A 16,668-nucleotide genomic window follows, 5' to 3' on the forward strand; every position below is an offset into this window, starting at 1 on the left:
AGCATGGCGGAACAATTAAAGGTGGTCTCATTTGTACAACAACCACAAATTATATGGTGCAGTCCACCATCTTGACATCAAGCTGATCAACGTTTTGCCAACAGACACAAATAAATGTGTGTGCTTGTGTGAGTACATGAGCAGAGAATATGCTAGAAAGAAGATGATAACAAAAAAAAATGCAAACAAAAATCTGTCATCTTAATACCGTCAAACCTGGCTGGCTGTTAACAGCGTGAGATCACCTTTTTCAATCAGCCTTGGAGCAAAAGCTAATTTTTGTATGTGTAAAAATTGTTAAAGTTAAAAATCACTTTTGAAAATAGCACATTTAATTTTTTCGATTATTTCGTGCTCTATTCGTTCTGACAAAAATATAAAGAAATCAGCTGTATTTGTTGTCAGTCGAGTGAAAGCAACCCCAAATTTAATTCTTATCACAAATTTATGTATCCAACTTTGACATTTTTTACTCATGTAAATACAAAAAGTGGCATGCATAAGCGCCTTTAGACAACTACTTGCCGTGTAATAGAGCCTTCAAGCTAGTACTACGTTTTTTTGGGGGAAATTTTTCCAAAATCGTTCTTTGAGTGGTTTGACAAGATTTCTACATTTAATTTTTTTGGTTCCTTTGGCCAACATCTTATCATTGACATATACAAATTAATATGGCACCAATAAATTTATAAACTGCTTACGTGCAAGTGTACACACAAGCATAAGTGTGTGGACCGTTCATATATGTTGTTGTAATTTCAACCAAAACCCACCCCTTCGAAATTTATAAATAATGAAACACAAAACTATTTAAAAAGAAACGAATGCAACTTTTATTTGTAAATATAATTATATTTTGTAGTATTTTTATTGGTATAAGTTAACTAAGCACAACTTTCCAAAAGCCTTCGCCAACATCTTCCACTTGTTTCAAAATAATGTTGTTGTAATTGCAAGACCAAAAGCATTTGAGCAAGATCACTAACACTAACAAACACTTAGGGTTGGTATTCTATTCTGGTTTCGGAATAGCCGCTGAAATTTGGAATTGTTTCGCGAGCGAAATTTTACAGCCAAAACACGTGTCTTTATCTGCACTAATTGTTTTCTTTATTTTATAAAGTTTTTCTCAAATAAATAACGTAATACGAATCATTGAAACCAATGAAACAAACTAAAATGATGCCGGCAATAGTTTCAAGTGTTGCCACTATAATAGTTTTTTGCCATTTTCCTCTCTATAAACAGAGTACTACTTTTCTGCCGATTTTCAGCCTACGTTTGGCCGACTGCTAAGAACATAGAAACAACATTTATGCCATCAATTGAAAAAACATTTTAATAAATGCGTCAATATAGGTCAATGAACAAATCGAGTCATTGACCATTTTCGGCAATTCAGCAGTTATGCAAATGCATTTGCATAGCACATATGTAGTATCAATCAACTCAATTAAAATCTGCATGCGTCTGCATAACTGCATTTAGTTCTTGAATTTGCTTTTACTTGTTTTGATATAACTTTCGTATTATAAGCATTTAAACCCATTGTTAACTGTAAGAGTATATAAGCGTAAACAACATAAAGGCCATTTGGCAATCTATTAAAACAACCTCAGGTGCTATTGCTTGCCCATTTTTCTACTAATTACAAGTGCTAGGAGTTTTGTTTAGCTTTGTCGCATCGTTTCTTCTACCGCTTCTTGAATTGACATTTTGGTGACCCCGGCGTGATAAGTTATAGACATTTGAGTTTCCCCCCACCAGAGGTAAGGGACTCTAAATGCTATAATACGGAACACGCACCCACACGCCAACCAACAGGCACCATCAGCATTTTGGTGACCCCAAACCAAACTTATAGGCATTTTTGAGTTTCCCCCCACCAGCGGTAAGGAACTCCAGAATGCTTCAAACTTCATCGGACGAACGAACATTTTCATTAATATTTAGGCACCATTCATTTGGTGACCACCAATAACATTTTGTTGATCCCAGTCCGCATTGGACAGTTTACAACAACTGCACCATACGTTAGCAACAAAACAGTCGAAGGCAGTTTACATTTGGACAGACATAACTCAAGCTGTGGTCTAACAAACAATTCCACATCAACCAACAGAACTCAGTCGAGAAGGTAGCACGATGTTCAATCTACAACAATTCATGGCACAGCAGAGTGAGAAGGAGTTGGAGATCGAGAAATCGAAAGCCAATATTAAGAAGGCCTCCATGATCGTGGAACGTTGGAATTTTATGAAAAAAAAAAATCGGAAGAGTTGACATTCCTGTGGCAGGCTTTTTTAACGAACAGAGAATGCTAGGCGATATGACCCACCGCTGTTGGCTGATGATCCTTACATAATGGAGAATTTACACACATTTGTGGGAGCTACGTATAGTGCCGCCATGACTGACATTGAAAAGTGCATAAAGATCCTGAGAGCCAAACCATATAAGCCATTGCCATCAACAAGAGAGAAGGTGAACGAGAACCCACCAACTTTACAAATTTAGCAAAAGGAGGTAAACCCGCTTCAAGGGATAACTAGGAAAATAAAGGCCCGGATAATGGCCTTAAACCGATTCCTGTAGGATTTGACATTGGTGGAGGACGGCGAACCAATACAATGCTACTCCATCAAAATCGAGACAGTCAAAGGTCTATGGCTTCAAATACAGAACCGTTACGATGAAGTATGGCAGCACCTGGAGGACCCATCGGAATCAGGTCTTGACCAAGAGGAATATAATGCGTTGGAAGATTGATGATGGCAGACAAATATAAAGAACCAGTTACATATAGACAGTCACGGGCTATCAATTCAGTGCCACTATATGCATTACCACTTCCAAAGGTAACAATTCCGGAGCGAATTTTATGAACTATTTTCGGAGATGGTGGATAGGCAACTGCTGCCCAACGTACAGAAAATGTGGTACATGAAACAAACATTTCTGGAGAAGCAAGCAATCTTATAAGCCACCCGACATTAATAGATGAAAATTACAAAACCGCTTTGTTGCTCCTGCAGGAGCGTTACAACAACAAAAGGGTTTTAGTGGCTACATTCTCTGCAAACTTGGAAGCCTTCGTCTTACCAAATATTATTCCACCACAACCAAACCAGAACGTTGACGCTTCCACATGGAAAATTCATCTAGCAGACTCCAGTTTCTATAAACAAGAAAAAATAGATATTCTACTTGGTGCTGAATTTTACTTTAGTCTCACGCAACCTGGAACTATAAGACTTGCTGATGATCTTCCAACACTTCATTGGTTGGATCGTCGGTGGACAAATCCGACAACACAGCAGTGCCAGGCAGTCAACAGCACCAACGTGTGCAATATTTGATAGTGAAGCATCACTAGAAACAGCGATTGAACAACTTTGGAAAATGGATAAGGTCGGATCCAACGAAAAGGTATTATCTCCAGCAGAACATCAAGGTGAATCTCATTTCGTGCGTCATGTGCAGACTAGGGTAGAAAACCGATTCATCGTCAGGAATTGGATAAGTCGCAAAATTTAGCCTACAATCGATTCATCAGCCTTAAGAGACGATTGCAGAGATACGTACACAATACGTACGTTTTATGCATGAATATCAAGAATTGGGCCATATGCGGAAAGTTGAACTAGACAACGCGATGGACCCGAAGTATTTTATTCCACATCACTGCTGGCTGAAACCCGTCTCAACGACAACAAAACTCAGAGTGCTGTTCGACGCATCTGCTAAAACATCAACTGGATTATCCTTGAACGACATCATGACCACTAGGCCAGTCGTGCAAAGCGACCTTTCCTCAATCTTACTCAGGTTCCGATTGCCTTGCCGAGATTGGTCTTCACAAACTGACATCGAAAAAATGGTACCGCGACACATCTTTCAAGGCGATATTCCAACAAAATCTCAGCTGCACGTATTTGCTGACGCATCTGAAAAGGCCTACGGTGCAGCTGCATATATTCGCGCCGTTCTCAGACATCCCCACCGATGTCAAACAACTTCAAGAAAATGATGTCGATAAGAGCAGCACAGTGATCGGGCTCACGCCATATTTGGATAATAATGGAATCATGCGAGTTGGAGGTACCTTATAATGACCCAATTGTCAAATTACTTTTTTTTTAATTCATGAAGAGAACAAGCACGGTGGACCTCACACGTTGCTGAATGCAATTAGGCAACGATTTTGGCCAATCAGAGGAAAGATAACAGCACGAGCAGTTGTGCAAAAATGCGTCCGATGCACAACAGCGCAACCAAACTGTGTCAACAAGTTATGGGCAACCTTCCACAGTCGCGAATAGTTCCTGCTCGACCATTCATCAATTCAGGAGTAGACTACTGCGGACCCTTTTGGATTCATCACAAGGTCAGAGGTAAAAAACCCAGAAAAGCTTACATCGCAGTGTTTTGGTGTTTTACAACAAAGGCTGTGCATCTAGAATTGGTATTTGACTTGTCCACAAAGTCATTCATTGGTGCACTTAACAGATTCATTGCTTGCCGAGGTCACTGCCAAAATATATATTCAGATAATGCAACCAACTTCGTGGAAGCCAAGAACCAATTGGCGGAACTTACTTTACTTTAATTGGCTATGACAGAATATTTCTTCCACTAGCCGAACGTGGAATAGCTTTTCAAGCGCCTCGATCTTCTGCGCTCATTCTAAAATCTCTGACACCAAGTTTCGAGGTGTCTCCCACAACTTGATCTTTGCATCGGGCTTTTGGTCTTCCCGGTTTGCGTGTACCACCGTGTTTGCCTTCAAAAGACTTCTTTGCTGGAGCTTCTTCATCCATTCTGACAACATGACTTAGCCAACGCAGCCGTTGTATTTTGATGCGTGTAACTATGCTATCGTCGTCATACAGCTCGTGGTTCATACGTCGCCTATATTTTGGTGGAACTAGCCGAGACTATATATTCAGACAAGGCAAGAGAAACCATTAGTCCCGCGTCCAGTTCAAAAGGAATATGTTTTCATTTTATTCCACCCAGAGCCCCTCACTTTGGGGGATTATGGGAAGCCGCCGTAAAGTCCGCCAAATATTTGTTGGTACGCAGCGTTTCCATTGAATCTTTAACCCACGAAGAATTAGAGACAATAATTGCGGAAATAGAAGCTATACTGAATTCACGCCCGTTGACACCCGAATAATTTCGAATAATCCAAATGACCTCGAAGCATTAATCCCTGGCCATTTCCTCATTGGCGAAGCACTGACATCTCAAGTCGACAGCCGTGCGGAAACAATGGAAACATCAGCATTAACCCATTGGAAGCTGGTGTCCCACTTAAAACAACATTTTTGGAGAAGATGGTCCTCAAAATATTTAAATGAACTCCAACAACGCCACAAATGGAGAACAAGGGCTCACAATGTGAAAGCTGGAGATATGGTCATCATTAAAGACGATAATCTACCTGTAATGAAGTGGCCATTGGGGAGAATTTGTCATGTCCACTCTGGTGATGATGGAGCAGTTAGAGTTGCTGAAGTAAAAACTGCGACCAATTCATCGACTTGCACTGTTGCCGATTGAGAATATCACTGAGTTCGAAAATTATTGTGCCGATAACGCTGAGCAGACGATATTGATAACAACCCTTTTAGCACTATTGTTAATTCTTCCCATCATTTCTGCAAATCAAATAGATATTACAAGATTCGGAAACAAGATAGGAGTTCACTTCGAAGAAATTGGAACCACGAGAATTGCGACAAGTCAATGGAATCTTGTTGTGTACTATGACCTATCAATGTACTGGGCAGATACAAGGTTTTTATCTGGCGGAATCAACACATGTGCAGCAAGGTGAAAATTAATAAGTCTTGTCTCCACATTGTAGAAGACCTGCAACATACCAAAAAAGATCTGGTTTTAGAAAATAGATTACTGCAGAAATCACTAAAAAGAAGAGGTGCCATAAACGTAATTGGAAATATTGCGAACTCACCTTTTGGTATTTTAGACTCAGAATACGCCGAACAGACGTCATATACAATAAAAACCTGAAAGACGAGGACTCCTTTCTATTGAACCTTATTAAAGATCAAACTTCTATCATTATTTCCAGTATAAACGTTGTGAAACACAGTACAACTTCGACCAAACACGGTTTCAAAGAAATTCAGAAGAGTATTGACGAAATAAGCAAGGAAGAAAATTCGCTAAGTGCCGAATTAGACCAACTTAAACTACTTCAAGCCATCAATTTCAACATGATGCAGCTCTCAATAGTCACTGACAGAATTGAACGGATGCAAAGATGTATTTTAGATGCTTTAACTGATGTCCATCATAGGAAGATCAATCCGCTTTTACTAACTCCAACGCATCTTCAGGCCGAGATGAAACAGATTCAGACTCACATACCAAAGTCATTAAGGCTGCCCGTTTCTGATGACGATTTATTAGATATATACAAGTTGATGAAAATAAAGGGTGGACTTACCAATGATCATGTAGTCTTTACTATAACGCTTCCCTTGGTAGAAACTGATGACTCTAAGCTATTTCACCTTATTCCAGTACCCAACCAGATAGGTGACTCATTAGCAGTAATAAATATTTGTAACCCAATTTTGGCGGTAAACATCGAACAAAGACATTAATTTCCAGTTGCGCAAGTACAATTACAAAAATGTGATGTGATCAATCAGGATTTGTTCATATGTTATGGTGTGTACCTACTATTCACCTTTGGTGCAGAAATAGACGCATGTGAAATCAATTTGTTGCATACAAATGTGTCATGGATACCTTTAAAGGTCCAAAATCAATAAATGTATGCAACTCTTACAGATGCACAAGTTACAGTGGTATGCGAAAAGAATATCATACTTCTTAGTTTAGAAAGATCTGGAATTTTGAAATTAAAGCCAGAGTGCATCCTTAAGCATGGTTTTATCCATCCAAGAGGCCTACAGAATATATCATCCGTTCTAAATTCATCATACACCAGTCTTGGACATGTCGTAGAATTAATGTGGCCTTACCATGCTCTTGATGACACCATCAGCAAAACCAATCAGTTCTCTGTATTAGACCAGTTCGCTTCACAGTTCGCCGAACATTCATCCATTCAACTCAGGATAAGGTCTATAGAAGAGGCTAACAATGGACACCACTACCATCACGAATATAACACGTCGGTAGCATATGCAGTATTAATCATCGGTATGATCCAGGATTCACTGAATAAGGTTAAGCCAAGCGATCAGCCGATATACTTTTTTTTTAATATTTGGCAGTACTTGGCATTGAGGATGTCAACTTGTTCTCTTTTTACATTCATTCTTTGTTTACGTTTTCTCCTATATGATGACATTTTCAATCGTCAGATTTGACATCCTTAATGATGTTTATGGGGCCTATCCACTTTGTGTTTTTGCATGTGACCTAACCTTCTATTAGTGAATCCTGGGTATGATCATTATTGTTATATTTATATCTAAATGGCTAATATCCAAGAGAACTAAAGTTAGCATCCATCAGATTGAACCAAGCACCGATGGACCAACAAGCTAGTTCCTTATTCTATCAACTAAATCTTCACTACCCTGATTTCCTTGTACTATAAAATTGCACCCATTTCTTTTTGATAAAGAGAAAAATAATTGAATTAATAGTTGTAAAAACTTAATTCTTATAAATCAAGACTTAAAGGAAATTATACACATTGGTAAAACTCTCCAGAATTTAATTAGACTAGAATTTGTAAACTTACTCTCATTTTTTGAAACATTTAATAAAATTAATATGGAAATGAACTTACATTATTAATATTTAGCATTAAATAATTATCTTATCACCATATCATATCAAGTAAAAGCTTTAATTTTTTACATTAGAAAGAAATTGAAATTGCTTCGACTAAACTATTAAATAAGAACTTTAAATTCTAATAAATGTAATTTATCATTATGTACAACATATATATCTCTTGTGATTGACATACATTTGCTGAATGCTGTTCAACGCGGGGGGTCATTGACCATTTTCGGCAACGTTATGCAAATGCAAATATCACATATGTAGAATCAATCAACTCAATTTAAATCTGCATGCGTCTGCATAACTGCATTTAGTTCTTGAATTTGCTTTTACTTGTTTTGATATAACTTTCGTATTATAAGCATTTATCTTTAAACCCATTGTTAACTGTAAGAGTATATAAGCGTAAACAACATAAAGGCCATTTGGCAATCTATTAAAACAACCTCAGGTGTTATTGCTTGTCCATTTTTCTACTAGTTACAAGTGGTAGGAGAATAGATTCAGAAACTCAAGAAAGGAAATAGTGATAGTTTTGACGCATCGTTTAAACTAACGACCACTACCCATCCTGAATAGACACCGACGTTTAGTTTATATGGAGTTTGACAGCATACCGCTCGAAAAACTGAACAGAATACTCAGCTTTAGGTACAATTAGAAGTTTGGCGATCGCATTTATTTTATTGTGCTTTTCTTGGGCGTCGTGAAATGTAATGTTTCCCTAGATGAAAAAAGAATGTTAAAGCGAAGCGAACACTTCTCATTAGCATTTCCGCTTATTTTTTTATATGGAGTTTCACCGCGAAAAGAGAATATAGTATCACCTATGAGGAAAAGGGGCAAACTTCTCCCATTCAATGAGTACAGTCTGATTCAAGTTTAAGCTCAATGATAAGGTCCCTCCTTTTTAAATTAAGTTTGAGAATTGATTTTGGTCAGCTTTTAAAGCAAAATGCTATCAAACTCCATACAAAAAAGTCGGCGAAACGTAAGCAAAAAAATTCGGAAAAATAGTATTCGGCTTATAACGCGATATTTTAATTTCAACCAAAATCCAACCCTTATAAATAATAAAACACAGATAATTTAAAAAGAGACAAGTTCAGAATTTATTTATAACAATAATTAGATTTTGTAGTATTTTCACTGTTATAAGTTAAATAACAACTTTCCACAAGACTTTGTCAGCATCTTCAACTTGTATCCAAATATTGTTGTTTTAATTGCAGACCAAAATCACAACACATCCTTCACAATTGATTGATTTGAGATTGATTGAGTTGGTTGTTGTGAAAGAAATATTTATTTTTCTTTCGAGTATATATATTTGTATATAAAAAATACTTTCTTACTTATGCATCCACAAACACTTTATTTTTTCTACCTTATGTAAATACATCTGAGCAACATCACTAACACTAAAAAACACTCTGTTACAACTGGAAGTTTGGCGATCACGTTTAGTTTGCGTAAGAAAATGACTTTTTGTACAGCGACTGTGGTTGTACTCTTTCGGGCGTCGTGAAATGTAAATTTTCCCTAGATGAAAAAATAAGTTATGACGAAACGAACACATTTCGGCAGATTTTTCCGTTTGATTTTTTTTTTAGTATGGAGTTTCAACGCGGAAACTGAATATAATACCGGCCTTAAGTCAAATATTTGTCTAACTTCTATCACATACAGACATAAAGTAGCGTGGCTAGACAAAAAAATATCAATAAAATTAGAAGTGTGGTTTTTATTTCTACATAAAATGTATTTTTTTTGTTATATTTTTTAAGTAAAGGGTGATTTTTTAAGAGCTGTAGAAAAGTTAAAAAAACACACATAAAATTCAGAAAATACATGAAATCTTTATTTGAAACGATAGTAAGGTCTATATAATTTAATGTTTGAGGATTATTTCATGCAAATTTTGACCGAGACTACGCCTCAAATGGTCCATCCGATTAGTCCAAGTTTGGCATAATATTTTCAACATTTCAATCGCACGAATAAATGCTTTAATGTTGTCTTCCAATGCGTCAATTGAAGCGGGCTTGTCTGCATGGACATGAGACAAGGTGTTAAATCGCATGATTTAGATGCCCAATTAACCGGTCCGGAAAGTGAAATAAAATGTTCACCGAACTCGCCTCTCAATAAGTCCATAGTTACACGTGCTGTGTGGCATGTGGCACCGTCTTGTTGAAACAACATGTCTTGCAAGTAAAATTTGAATTATGGGCAAAAAATTTGGATATCATCTCGAGGTAGCGCTCACCATTCACAGTTATGTTTCTTTTCCTGGATGCTTTGAAATCTCTTGCAATGTCTCTGGCTGATCTTCACTCCAAAATCGACAATTCTGCTTATTTATGTAGCCATTGAGCCAAAAGTGAGCTTCGTCGATGAAATGGCTGAACTTTTTTAACAGAGCACGCAGTTAAAGTTAAATTTTATATTGCGTATTTTTGACCCTTTTTGGCTATAATTTCGTGGATAGTTCGGCTTGAGGCCATGTACAATTATTAAAAACAGATATCGGTGTTTTTGATTAATTGTTTTATTTTAAATTTTTCCAATATTTCGATTACCACCAGTAATCTACATCAGGGAATGGATCAGTTAAAAGATTATAGTAACATAAAACAGAATTTAACAAAAGCACAGAAACAAAAATATATATTTGATTAAAATTAAACGTTGGAAACAGAAATTAAATTGTAAAACAAGTGAACTTTTTTCTTACACAAGAATGACTGAAGCTTATTGTGTATTGCTTATATTTGCCTATTGCTTACATTTTTGTATTAAGTTTCTATACATTGGTGCACAGTGGTCTGTATCCGTTTTGTAGTTCATACGTTCGTCAGTTGGGGTGTTAATTATATGCAGCATTTTTAATGTGTATCTTCTTTTGTAGTTAGGTTCTCGGGCTAATGTCTTGACGTCCTTGAAATTGGTACATGTCATCGAGTTGCACAGTGGGCTGTGAGTGCAGTCGTCTTTTCTAAAAGCTTATCCTTTGCCTTTTCATCCGATTTATGAGCGAAAACCCTTGTCTTTAGTTTTGTTTTTGTTGTGCCAATATATGCCATTGGGCATAAATTGGACATGTCCCCATCACAGCTTATCTTGTATACCACGTTCGATTTTTCCTCTTTCCTCATCCTGGTTTTAGTCTTGCTAAATAGGCTGTTGACGATTTTGCCGCTTTTTAGTGCCAGTTGGTATGAATTCTTATTGTAAATGTTGAAGTCAACAAATCTCTCTGAAAAGCCTGAAATATATGTTGTCCTTTAATAAATTCTTGGTGCAAGTTCCTTTGTATCCTTTTCCTTTTTGTTCTTCACGTGTCTTATTGGATCCGTTAGCGGTTTTTTTTTTTTGGGAAAACATTTTGCACTAATATGTTTCGAATTCTCTTCTCATTTTCGATGTGGAAGGATTTGTCGCTTATTTTGAACACCCTATCGATAAAATTTGTGGCAGTGTTGTGTTAATGAGAAGTTAATGAGTCTTCCCGATGCTGTGTCTTTTTCGTACCAATCGAGCTTCAATCTGTTGCCTTTCCTATGGACTACTGTGTCAAGGTAGGGTAACATGCCATTTGTTGCGCATTCCATTGTAAATTGGATCTGTTTTTTAAATGAATTCAATATTCGGAGTGTTTTCTACTTAATTCCTGTCGACTATGCAAAATATGCCATAAGTAACGACCAGCGTGGCATGGCTTTGGCAGAGCAGATTGAAGGCTCCACGTTTTGTACAATGAATAAGGATGCCGTCACTAGACATTTCTATTGCATCCCCTGATTTCCTGAGCGACGTATCCTGGCAAGCCGTCATTTCTTTGGGATCAGACCACCTCCCCATAATTTTCACCGACTTCATAACCTCTAAACGCCGGACGTTTATAAGAAGGCCGATTGGGCTGGCTTCAGAGAGTATACCAATCGCCACTTCAGTGAACTGCCACCCCCCTCGGTTGTGCTAGTTGCCGAGAGGAAATTCCGAGACATCATTAACGCAGCAGCCGCTCGTTTATACCAGCCAGTCGAATACCCAAGTGCGGCCCAATTTTCCGGCGCAACCAGTGGTACTCGCAGACGAACGTGATGGGACTCGTGGTATGGATCCCACTAACCCTAGACAGGGTAGTCAACGAACATAAGCGGAATTTGTGGCTGGAACACTTGAAGCAATGTAACTTAGGCATCGTAATTTAGGGATAAGAAGTCGAAACACCGTAGAGAGAAACAGGGAGTTCCCCAAGGTGGCGTGATATCTGCCTCCAGACGGCATAGAGATCGTGTCATATGCGGGCGATTGTACGATCATGGCATCAGGCCCCCCACCCATTGTTGACATTTGCGATAAGTGGAACGTCTGTCTCAACGAACTTGCCTCATATTTCGCTGCAAGAAATCTGAAGATATCTGCCACCAAATCTTCAGCCACATTGTTCACTACAAATACGCGTGAGGTTAATACTGAGCTGACTGTGATGGTCGATGGAGAAATGATTCCGACCATCAAGTGTCCCAAAATACATGGCGTCACATTTGACAGCTCTTACACATTCTCCCCACATGCCACAACAATCTTCGATAAAGTCAAAAGTAGAAACAAGGACCTCAAGTCACTTGCTGGCAGCACTTGGGGTGCAGACAAATAAACCTTGTTGACCTCGTACAAAGCAATTGGCCGGTCTGTGGTGTGGTGTCGTCAACTTTGTGACACGCAGTGGAATAATATTCAGATCTGTCAGAATGGCGCCCTCCGAACGGCGATGGGCTGTCCCCTCAGCTCTCATGTGGACCACCTCCAACAGTAGGCAAAGATCCTACCAGTGCGAAGTTATAACTACATGCTTATAGTGAGAGAATGGCATGAAGTGTGATGCGCTTTAAAGTCCCTTAGAACCAGACGATTATGGCCAGATAGTAACACACTTATGTTGGGGTTGTAAGCTTGGCCATTAATCGGGATACAGCTACCAACCGGCGGTATTTACACGTTGTATAGCTCTATCTCGGCAGTACCGAAGTCCAGAGCAAGATCTGAAATGTACCCTCTCTATGCACCGGTTACACCTCACCGACACCGACCGATGATGGAGGTGGTTCGGGCAAACCGAACAGAACCAGGGTCCGGGGTTCTCTCAGCCTTCAGCCATTGCTGATGAGGATTCCATCGGGTCAATCCGGTGCGTACAACCGGCTGCCATTGGATTGGTAATCTGGTAATTATGTCATGGTAACAGCCATTATTTGCGAAAAAATAAATTAACTGGAGAAAAAATAAATGCAGATAAAGAGACGTGTTTTGGTATGGAAACAAAAACATTTGATCGCTGTCAAATTCCGCTCGCGGAACAATTAGAAATTTCAGCGACTATTCCGAAAGCAGAATAGGATACTAAACCATAGACGGAAATGCTTGCTTCTGCGGTAGGGTGGAATCCAAATGAACCCTGGCACCACCTATGATTAAATTTAAAAGCTTGGGTCTCTTGCTCAACAACAACGTTGCAACCCGACGGTGGCGCAAATTCCCACTAGACTGTCAAATATCTGGACACTTCTCAATTGACAGTCTCGTTTTTGTTTGCATTATCGTGTGTAGCAGCCACAAGATCAAAAGGTATATGGTTATAAACGTGTAAATTATAAATTAAAATAAATTAGATGTGAAAAAGCAACAAAATGTGAAGAAATCCAAAGCAAGCATTTGACGTTCTAGTAGGATTTGAATACAACTATGGATTTGGACAATTCTATTAACTAGGCAATATACCTAACCTTCTTTAGTGGCAATACCTTTTAATTGTACCATGCGGTGATCCACAGAAATTCGCGATAATGCCGAAGATATGGCAAGCCTATTTGCAACTGATTGCATAAGGCAAAAAAGAAATTATAGGTCGTCTTGTTTGATTAATCTACGAATAAATGAAAGAAAAATAATATGAATAGGCATACAAAGTCCATTTTAATTAGTCTGCTAAAGCACAAGCAAATTTCGGTTACGCGTTCTCATTTTACATACTATCCGGATAAAAATGTACCCGCAGTTTTATTGTCAGAAGGTGTTCAGAAAATGAACATGTTTCAAGCAATTAATAACGCGATGGATAAGGCTTTGGAGGAGGATAATACTGCTTTGTTGTTCGGCGAAGACGTCGGCTTTGGAGGTGTATTCCGGTGCTCAATAAATCTTCGTGATAAATATGGAAAAGATCGCGTCTTCAATACACCACTATGTGAACAAGGCATAGCTGGTTTTGCGATCGGTGTAGCTAATGCAGGAGCTACAGCAATTGCCGAGATTCAGTTCGCGGATTATATTTTTCCTGCTTTTGATCAGATTGTAAATGAGGCAGCAAAGTATCGGTATAGAAGTGGTGGAATATTTGACTGCGGTTCGTTAACTTTTCGTGTCCCATGCGGAGCTGTAGGTCATGGTGCTTTGTACCATAGTCAAAGCCCCGAAGCATATTTTGCTCATACACCAGGTTTAAAAGTTGTAGTACCCAGAGGGCCCCTTAAGGCAAAGGGTCTTTTATTGGCCTGTATTAAAGACAAAAATCCTTGCATAGTTTTTGAGCCGAAAACGTTATATCGCGCTGCAGTTGAAGATGTTCCGACTGGTAGTTATATTTCGGAGATTGGCAAAGCTGATATATTACGAAAAGGCAATGACATTACCCTTATTGGCTGGGGTACGCAAGTGCATGTTCTTTTAGAGGTATAATTATAAGCAATAATTATATAAAGTCTGTATGCTTATCCTCTGTATCTGCACAGGTTGCTGAGATGGCTAAGCAGCAATTGAATGTTGATTGTGAAGTGGTAGATTTGGTTTCCATATTACCTTGGGACAGGGAAACTATAGTAAATGTAAGTATAAATACACAACATCATTTATGAAATTAACATATTTAATACACAGTCAGTCAAAAAAACTGGTCGTGTTATTATTTCTCACGAAGCTCCATTAACTCAAGGATTCGGATCCGAAATCGCTGCTCACATACAAGAAAAATGCTTTCTCTATTTAGAAGCTCCTATACAACGAATAACTGGATGGGATACCCCTTTTCCGCACGTATTTGAACCATTCTATTTGCCTAACAAACTGCGATGTCTGAGTGCAATAAAGGAGATCATCAATTATTGAAACTCGGCCTACTTATCGTGCGACAAATGAACGATTTTATTGAAACAGATGCATTTATTTTCCATTTATACAATAAATCTTATTCCCTTTATTTGCTTTGGGTTTTCTTCTGTCAATGGAAGAGTGAAGTATTAACTGGACTTCAGTCCGCCATACAGCACGGGTTCAATAAACATATTAAAAAGTGTAAGTAGAATTTTTTAAATCGTGGTTTACATTTGGTTTGATGCTAGACAGTTTCTTGTTTGAACCGTTGAGTGGAGCGGACGTTTCGTTATTTTGCTTCGCGAGAATTTTTTGTAATAACTCGTCATTATTTTTGGAAGAAAAATTTAAGTCACTCAAGGATAGGTACGTTAGAGGTATCTAGTGGAGCTGCAGATCTAGAACCCGGGAGTAGGCTTAGAATGGACTCCAATGACGCAACAGCTGCGATGGTGGTGTAAGACCGTAGCATGTCTGCTACTGAAACCTTGACTGGTGGAGCGGCAGCTTCAGACTCCACTAGCAGACAGACGACTAGTCAGCAGGGACATTTGACGAAGACAGTTGGTTGGAGTCTTAAGGACAAGGTCGAACCTATTCTATCTTTGCATGCTTATGATTTGTCTAGGCCATCAGCCTCCCCCGGCAAACCAACATTATTTTAAGAGGTTGGAATAATAGAAGACGCTTCGCTCTCAGGTTTATTGAGAGGAAGGATTCTACGACTCACTAATAGAGAGAGAAAATCCCTAAATTGGGCTTGGAGATTCACTGCACAGCGACTACCCGTATAGATACGGAAGCTGCGCCACAATCAGCCAAAAAGCTGTGGCCACCAGGAGGGCTGCATTCCTAAAAGAACTATTGCGAACAATATTAAGATGGGTCAAGAACCTTTGTTAATGTCGCTAGGGACAGTTTGGTTGTTGTTATTGTAGCAGTTTGTTGTGTTTTAACTTCTGTCTGCTTGATTCTATTGAGTGTTAAGATCCAGGAACTCTGCGTTTAAGATGGAGTTCGTCCAGAGTGTCTGGGTCTGGCCGGGCAGTTAAACAGGTGACGTGTATCGTGCGGTCCCTGGTTACAATCGTGATATAAATCCTGCACGTCTGCATCAATCCTCGCTCTGTAGGAGTTGAGGCGGCTGGATCTGCCGGAACGTAATTGAGCCAGAACTACTCTGGTTTGCCGGGGGAGGTCAATTTCTTCAGGTGCAATGGGAGGCGGTCGTTCTCCAAGGACTACATTCACCCGGTAGCCAATAACCGCATCTGCTACCGTGTCTGCATGAATGTTGTCTAGACCTGCTTGATCTAGAGGTTCTTTCTTGTAGCGCTGAACCTCACGCTCTAGACCATGTAAATCTATCTTAAGGCTTCTGGGCGGTGGATGTCTATCGACAGGATGGTGATTTGGATGTTCTCTGCGATAACAGCCCAAAAGGTATTGCTTAGACAGCATGTAGTTATGTCTTCGCACTGGTAGGATCTTTGTCTCCTGATGGAGGTGGTCCACATGAGAGCAGAGGAGACAACCCGTCACAGTTCGGAGGGCGCCATTCTGACAGATCTGGACATTATTCCACTGCGTGTCACAAAGTTAAGGAGACCACACTGGCGCTGCATAACTTACCTCAGACCAGCCAATTGCTTTGTACGTGGTCAACAAGGTTTCTTTGTCTGCACCCCAAGTGCTGCCAGCAAGTGACTTGAG

General features: G+C 39.1%; 1 protein-coding gene and 1 long non-coding RNA gene across 2 annotated transcripts; one reads left to right on the top strand and one right to left on the bottom strand.

The window, feature by feature from the left end:
- Positions 1–9,639: 9,639 nt before the first annotated feature.
- Positions 9,640–10,493, bottom strand: LOC131995756 (uncharacterized). Its single transcript, XR_009397605.1, has 2 exons — positions 10,070–10,493; positions 9,640–10,007 (listed from the first exon to the last, which is right to left on the bottom strand). It is a non-coding gene; the product is annotated as an uncharacterized LOC131995756 (long non-coding RNA).
- A 3,171-nt stretch (positions 10,494–13,664) lies between these two features.
- Positions 13,665–15,061, top strand: LOC106091125 (2-oxoisovalerate dehydrogenase subunit beta, mitochondrial). The gene is made up of 3 exons (XM_013257551.2): positions 13,665–14,538; positions 14,598–14,690; positions 14,743–15,061. Exons 1-3 carry the CDS (start codon positions 13,759–13,761, stop codon positions 14,968–14,970), a joined length of 1,101 nt encoding a protein of 366 aa, XP_013113005.2. The 5' UTR covers positions 13,665–13,758; the 3' UTR covers positions 14,971–15,061.
- The last annotated feature ends 1,607 nt before the right edge of the window (positions 15,062–16,668 follow it).

This window comes from Stomoxys calcitrans, chromosome 3, assembly GCF_963082655.1.
Source record: "Stomoxys calcitrans chromosome 3, idStoCalc2.1, whole genome shotgun sequence".
NCBI classification, from domain to species: Eukaryota; Metazoa; Arthropoda; class Insecta; order Diptera; family Muscidae; genus Stomoxys; species Stomoxys calcitrans.

Bases quoted from the DNA above. Each gene is read 5' to 3' on its own strand.
- LOC106091125 (XM_013257551.2), top strand. From the start codon at position 13,759: ATGAATAGGCATACAAAGTCCATTTTAATTAGTCTGCTAAAGCACAAG. The intron at 14,539-14,597 runs GTATAATTATAA...GTATCTGCACAG, and splicing joins AAGTGCATGTTCTTTTAGAG to GTTGCTGAGATGGCTAAGCA. The intron at 14,691-14,742 runs GTAAGTATAAAT...TTTAATACACAG, and splicing joins ACAGGGAAACTATAGTAAAT to TCAGTCAAAAAAACTGGTCG.